The sequence below is a fragment of the Peromyscus eremicus genome, chromosome 22 (assembly GCF_949786415.1).
Source record: "Peromyscus eremicus chromosome 22, PerEre_H2_v1, whole genome shotgun sequence".
Classification (NCBI taxonomy): domain Eukaryota; kingdom Metazoa; phylum Chordata; class Mammalia; order Rodentia; family Cricetidae; genus Peromyscus; species Peromyscus eremicus.
Genome location: NC_081437.1, coordinates 33461908 through 33469264, shown reverse-complemented (window position 1 = coordinate 33469264; position 7357 = coordinate 33461908). Strand labels below are relative to the sequence as shown.

The window sequence follows — 7357 nt, the reverse complement described above, 5'->3', positions numbered from 1 at the left end:
TTTTATTTATTGACTAATCAGCAACACATTTGCCATACAGAACATCCCACAGCACGGTGACACAAGATTTAGTCCACCCACAAACACTGAAGTTTGTTAAAAAACTAACTAGATTTCCCATAAACTTTGAATAGGTTGTTGGTGCTGGCTGACCTTGGGATTTCTCCTTATTTGCTACAAATCAGATATTAGTGAAGACCCTATAGAGGTCTGGAGATTGTCCACTTAACCCTATCAGCACAGGGAAGGTGGATACTGTCCGTCAGTTTTCCTTTTGGTTACTACTGGTGAAGCCCATCCTGTGTCAGCCATTGGGAGGAAGGCCCAGAACTCAGCTGTGTGGTCTGCAAGCCTAAATAACACACTCGGTTCCGCAGGTAAATTGGAGCAGGTTTGGAATGAAATGAAAAGGACTCTGAGTTTGCACCAAGCTGCCCATAGGGCAGGAAGGCGGGGAGGAGGGGAGCTGTATAGAAACATCTCAGAAGCCTGGGCTTCAGTGGAAAGTAGCTTTGAGACCGGAACCAGAAAATCTTAAGAACTCTTCCAAAACTTCAGGCAGTAAAGTTTGGAAACTGTTGGTCTAGAATTTCCTTTATAAAAGTCATCTTGTCCGATCCTTACCACAGTCATTCACTGATTTTATGTCTTCAAGGGATAAACGAACCCCTCCCGCCACCCCCCCCCAACACACACACACACACACATGTCCAAAACCAAACAAAATTCCTTATTCTGGAATTTTGAAGCAGTTTCGTGCACTAGTATCAACTAGAGTTTGAGATTCAGTCCTTTCATGGGAAATGGGAAGTTGAAGTCACAGGCGCATTCAGGGAAGGGGGCAGCTAAAGCCCAGACATTCTGGTAGCCTTTGACACCTACAGGGCTCTCCTTTTAAATCCAGGCGCCGGCGCTGGGTCAGCACTTTCCCTTGGCTCAAAGGACAGGCGCTGAGCGCCATCCTGCAATTTCTAAGGCGTCTGTGACTGACAGGAACAGAAGCGACTCCGCGACAGCCAGGAGCCAAACAAGAGTCCGAAGTCCCATCAAAGCCCTAAGTGCTAGCCTCAAAGACGCGGTTCCCAGCCACTGGCAGTGCCTGAACCATGCAGCGTGGATTTTTTTTTCCTCCTCCACCCCCAAACTCAGCTTCCCTTCTGGAATCTGTCCCCTTGGAATACAGAACACAAACGCGGGCGGACTGTGTTCTCAGTTGCTAGGGACTGGGTTGCAAAGGAGCAGCTGGGTGCACAAGCCACGCCCCTGGTGCGCTCCCCCACGGCGCTCACACCTACGCTCCCAAAGCAGTGAGGCTGGGGGAAAATGCTGGGGGCTGGGCAGGGCGGAGCACAAAGGAAACCCGCCCCTGATCCCACCCTCAGCAGAGATTGGCAGGGCTCGGGCACCCGTCCCAACCAATGGGCGCGTTCCGGGGCGGGCCTGGAAAACGGCTGTTCAGGCGATTTAAGAGTCGTCGGCGCGGCTGTGGAAAGCCGTGTGGAGCCAGGACTTGCCAGGTGGAGCAGACGCCCGAGCCAGCGTAGACACGGAGCGCACCCGCACCTCTCTGGGCACCTCACCGCACTGCTTGCCTCCGGGTAGATCTGAACCGCAGTCTCACGCGCCGCCAGGACCCACTCGCCGCTGCCGCCTCCACAGCACCCATGGGGACCTGGAGACTTTAAAAGGAGTTTGGGGTTTCCGGGAGCAGGGAAATCACGGGTACGGATAAGCCGCTTTCTTTGCCTTAAAAAATGGTTTTTCTTCTTCGTCCGATTGTGTGGATCGTGTGCTGGGTAGGAGAGAGAGGGGCTCTTTGGGTTGAAAGTAGACCTCTTCACACACACACACACACACACACACACACACACACACACACACACCCCGCACTAATACTCACCACTGGTTTCGCCTTGCTTCCCCTGTCTCTTTGTTAGGTTATTTTAGAGAGAGCAGCCTCGCCCTGGCGCAGTCCGATTGGCTCGGCTAGCGAGAAGGCAAGCAAGGAGAGGGCAGAGTGTACCTGCCTGCGTGGGCAGGTGTGCCCCCGTGCTTGAGTGTACGTGCATTTGGCAAGTGTGCAGGCGTGCGTCCGGAATTGTGTAGGAATTAGGGGAGAGGGTGCCAATGTGTGGTCGCCAAGATGTGTCATTGTGGGTGTGTGACATTAACATTGTGGGTGTATGTACCAGGCTGTCAGTGCCTGCCGGACTCCAAGTGTGCAAAATGTTGCTGATGTTCAGGGAATGCATCTAACAAGTCTGTCATTGTGCAAGGGAAGCCGCTGTCAGGGATGGGGTGTGACCCAGTGCCAAATGGGCCGGTGGGCTGCAGAGGATGGCGACCACAATGTGAGCTCAGCTTGCTCTAGCTTCGGGCCTTACGGCTTTTCTTGACACCCACCCTTCCGTCCGGGTATCCATCTCCCACCCTGCCACAACCTGCGCTCTCTTCGCCCACTTGAACCTCGCCTGCTCTCTAGCCCGCCCGTGCTTTCTCCTGTGGAAGTTACAGGGCAGGGTTCCTGGGCAGAGTCGGAGGCTGGCTGAGCGGTATGGTGTCTCCTCTGGCCCTCCAGACTGGCGGCTTCTTCTGTGTCCCCTTTCCTACCCCAGGGAGGACCTGCAAAGTTGACAGGCGCAGGCGACTTTGGTGCCGGTGCTTAGGCAAGCTGCAGGCCCCAGGGGAACTGAACGCCTTGGGGAGGGGACACCAGGAGGGTCAGCCCGGACTCTGATGGTGTCTGTCCTGTCTCCCTCGGCAGATCTCAGTTCCTGGCCCTGGCCTCGCCGCGTCATTGATGGGCAACCAACTGGACCGCATCACCCACCTCAACTACAGCGAGTTGCCCACTGGGGACCCATCTGGGATTGAGAAGGACGAGCTGCGGGTCGGGGTTGCCTACTTCTTCTCGGATGAGGAGGAGGACCTGGACGAACGCGGGCAGCCGGACAAGTTTGGTGTGAAGGGCCCCCCAGGTTGCAGCCCCTGCCCAGAGAGCCCCAGCCGCCACCACCACCACCTGCTGCACCAGCTCGTCCTCAACGAGACTCAGTTCTCCGCCTTCCGGGGCCAGGAATGCATCTTTTCCAAAGTAACCGGCGGCCCTCAGGGCGCCGACTTGAGTGTCTACGCGGTCACCGCGCTGCCCGCGATCTGCGAGCCGGGCGACCTGCTGGAGCTGCTGTGGTTACAGCCCGCGACCGAGCAGCCCGCGCCCGCCCCGCACTGGGCCGTCTACGTGGGCGGCGGGCAGATCATCCACCTGCACCAAGGCGAGATCCGCCAGGACAGCCTGTACCAGGCGGGCGCGGCCAACGTGGGCCGGGTGGTGAATAGCTGGTACCGCTACCGCCCGCTGGTGGCCGAGCTGGTGGTGCAGAACGCCTGCGGCCACCTGGGCCTCAAGAGCGAGGAGATCTGCTGGACGAACTCCGAGAGCTTCGCTGCCTGGTGCCGCTTTGGAAAGCGCGAGTTCAAGGCTGGCGGGGAGGTCCCCGCAGGCACACCACCCCCGCAGCAGCAGTATTATCTCAAGGTGCATCTGGAGGAGAACAAAGTCCACACGGCCCGTTTCCACAGCCTGGAGGACCTCATCCGCGAGAAGCGCCGCATAGACGCCAGTGGCCGCCTGCGAGTGCTGCAGGAGCTTGAGGACTTCGTGGACGACAAGGAGTAACCCCAGAGCAGCAGCCCTCCGCGCTTCTTCTCACGCCCGGAGCTCCTTTCCTGTCCCGCAGCTCTGCACCCCACACCCCCTAGCGCGCCCGCCCAGGGCCAGCGGCTGGAAGCTTCAGGAACTCACACCGGCACCGGGCGGGCGCAGCTACGCGCGCCCCTAAGACAACCCTTAGTGTTAGTGACCATGCCGGGGTTACCCAGCCTGCGCCTTGGCCCTGGGTTGTGACGGGGAAACGGGGAGTGGGTAAAGGGGAGCAAGGACACGACCTTTCCCGCGAGCCAATGGTCAGTGACTCTTCACCAGACAGGGCAAATACCCTTTAGTGAGAGGGGACAGTCACCACCACCCCCAGACGCTCACACACAGATCAGTCAGAGGTGAGAATTGTTCCTTGCAGGGCACAGTTCAACTCCGGAATGAATGTGTCCCCGATCTCAGAATTCCCATGAAATCGAGCCTGTCCTGTGTACTTGGGAGCACTTCGGGGGACTACAGGTTACCCTGAGGCTGCCAAGGACTGTCTCACAGCTCTCCAACCCAGGGTCTCCTAACAATGCATTCCAGGCTCCGGGCTGAGCTAGATAGGTTTGACTTCCCTACTTGCACAGCTGGAAGCAGACGCCATCCCGGGACTGACGGACCTCTCCGCAGAAGAGGAAGCCTTCTGGGTCCCCGGAGGAAAATGGCGCAGCACCTCTTAAGAGTGAGGAGGGACCGCCCGCTCCGGAAAAGGAGCTAATTCACCTGGTGTGTGGGCACTTGAATGTAGGAAGGAGAAGGCGGCTTTTTGCTCGGAGCAATCCCTTGATTGCTTCCCTCCTCGCTCTGCATTTCAGAGAGTCCTGTTTTCCAAGGGACTGGAGGAGAAGAAGGCAGGGAGGATCTACAACATTCCAGAAACCAGCATTAGGACAGCCTAGCCAGTGTCTTTAGTTTGGCTTTTCCTAATTAGAAGAAGATCTTAGAAGGCAGGGGGGGAGGCGGAGATTGTTTTTTTTTTTTAAAACGAAACAGCAGTTTTCCAACGATGTCAACAAAGCCTACAGTGTCGATGATGCTTCTCTTGATCATATTTAGCAACATGCTAATGAAATTTCAAATTGAAATTTTTATTTTCATGGCTTTAATCCATGATAGCTTAAATACTGGGGGCCATTAGGAGTGGAATTTAGCTAAGAGTTTAGCTGACATTGCCTTTCACTCTGGTTTTTCTCAACTCTTATGAGAATTCTGTTTGGGGACATTATAATCATTTACTTTTTTTTTTTTTTTTTCCTGGCTTTACAAAGTAGCCCTGTGGTGGTGGAGCTGTTTGTTAATGTGTATATTGTACTGAATTTTTGTCAGTTCAAGGGTCTGCTGCTTTGGTGATTGCTAGCAAGTTCCAGGGGGGTTCTTTTCTCCATGTTGTATGTCATCATCATCATCATCATCATCATCATCATCTTTGCATCTCCTCTGTCATCACCTCTCGATCCCCTTCAAAAGGAATCTAGAGTTGATGGGCTTTAGGGACCACTTCCGTAGCCTATCCTGCTGTTTTTCTGAGAAGAAAGAAGCACTCTTAGAATCAGCACAGAATGTGTGTCTTTCAAAACATGGTTACCTGAAGCTCCTTCCTGTGGGCAAGAGTCTGTGGATTTTCTCCAAGGGATACAGCCGCAGCCTAACTGGTCTTTACTTGATTCTATGTGCTAGACACACCTGAGGACACATATAGTCTCTCGGGGGGGAGTTTGTCAAATAATGGTGTTTAGCTAATGGTTATGAGCAATTGCATACCGACAGCTCTGATTTAGTTGAACAGCAAAAACTAGGTCCAAAGCCAGTTTCTTGGCATTTGAAAATAAGGCAATAAAAACTAGAGGAAGTTAGCTGACAGGGAAATGCCTTTTCCATGGTTTAAGTGGTTTGTTTCTGTTTTGTGGGGATTTTTGTTGTTTTAATTTTGTTCCATTTTGTTTTCATGCTGGATTCATTCTCTGATCTTGAGTCAAAAGGTCAAATCAATGAAATATGAACTAAAGTATTTTTCTGAAGCCAATTAATTGAGTGATTTATTTTTTAAAACTGTTTATGTTTTTCTTTCAGCACACACAACAGCAAAACTTTTCGTAACAACTAAACTTAACCTTTGCATGTACGGAGAACTGAAAGTCATTTGTTTCCTCTAACTTAGTCTTTTGGCAAATGACAGATCGATGACCATAAACAGAAATTCCTTATTGTGTCTACACACGCCATATCCTTTCCTGTGTCCTGCTACTGTATCTTGGCTCCCTGCTGAATTAAACACCATCCTAAGCACTTGCTCCAATGGGACTCCTTCTTGACATTGTGTCTTCCACCTGTTGGTGAGTGGACAGGAGAAATGCATCAGTCTATATCAGACCCCAGACTGAGTTAGTTCTCTGATGAGAGTTATGTGCCATGCCAACAGGGGACTGGTTCATAGTTTGATACTTGCTGAAACTTGATGGCAATGTTAACAGGAGTGGGAGATTTATCTACCAAGGACTGGGTGGATGATAATAGTTTTACAAATTCACAATAATAAAACACTGATCAAAAAAGGAATGTGAAAGGGGGTTCTAAGGTTTCTCATGATCCTGTGGAAATAATTGCTATCTCTTGGTCATTGTGAACACAAAGAGTCCATGTAGAGAGGATATTATCTAACTGCTGCATCCTGAAAAGGGGTTTCTATTTTAAAGCATTATTAAGGATGTTGCAAGATCCACAATAGTTGAAGATCCTTTTGTAGCTGCCACTTGAGTTTTATTATGGATGAATGCCGTTTCTCTAGATTGTATTGGTTACAGGAATTAAGCCATGAGTCTCCTACCATTTGCAAAAGGACAATAAAGTAGCTTTAGTTTTTGTTGTCCTGGAGGGAGCTAAGGTAACTCCCATAATGTGGAGGGCAAGAAGCTGTGTTCTATCCAACCCTCACCAAGGCAGAGGGCACCTCTGTCTTTTCTCCCCTGCGAATGGGCATATCTCCAAAGTAAACCACTACCTAAAAAAGGAGAGAAATTTAAAATGCAGATGTTTTTCAGAGAGCTTTACTGCATCAAAAAGCAAAAACAATAACAACAGATGGGAAAGGTGGGCTGGGCATACTTTTGACAAATAAAGCCCTCAAATGCCATTATTCTTAAAGTGTATTCTTTCCTTTGAAAAAGAAATCCTGTAGAAGTTGTATGTGCTACATGAAAAAGAAAAACATCAGCTGTATCAATGAGCTAAATTGGTATGTATAAAATGTACTCTGATATTTAACATTTAAGAGACCCTTATGTCCACAGTTTAGCAAAAGAATTACAAATATTAATCTGCATTTAGAAAATATAATAGCTTGCCAGACACAGAAGCAAGTTTTAAGTTCATTGATGTTACATGATTTTTTAAAAAAAAATTCACGTTTTTCACCTTCAATATCATGTTTCTTTGATGAACACTTTTGTATAAATAATGGCATTTTTCAGAAAAGTATTTTATTAATATGTACAAAATAGTGAATTTTCTGAGACCTCAGTTATTTATCCTCACACTCTTCCCGCATCCTCTAGTGATTGCTTCTCTTTTGCCTTCAGCATCTCTGAGAATTAAAGGGTTAAGTCACCTAATACACAGGGGAAAGTCAAAATGAAGTCAAATTAATGGTAAATGACA

At 50.0% G+C, this 7357-nt stretch overlaps 1 protein-coding gene across 1 annotated transcript; it reads left to right on the top strand.

The window, feature by feature from the left end:
* Positions 1 to 1236: 1236 nt before the first annotated feature.
* Positions 1237 to 6259, top strand: Lratd1 (LRAT domain containing 1). Its single transcript, XM_059248445.1, has 2 exons — positions 1237 to 1722; positions 2765 to 6259. The coding sequence occupies exon 2, from the start codon at positions 2801 to 2803 to the stop codon at positions 3677 to 3679; it is 879 nt and encodes a 292-aa protein (XP_059104428.1). The 5' UTR covers positions 1237 to 1722; positions 2765 to 2800; the 3' UTR covers positions 3680 to 6259.
* The last annotated feature ends 1098 nt before the right edge of the window (positions 6260 to 7357 follow it).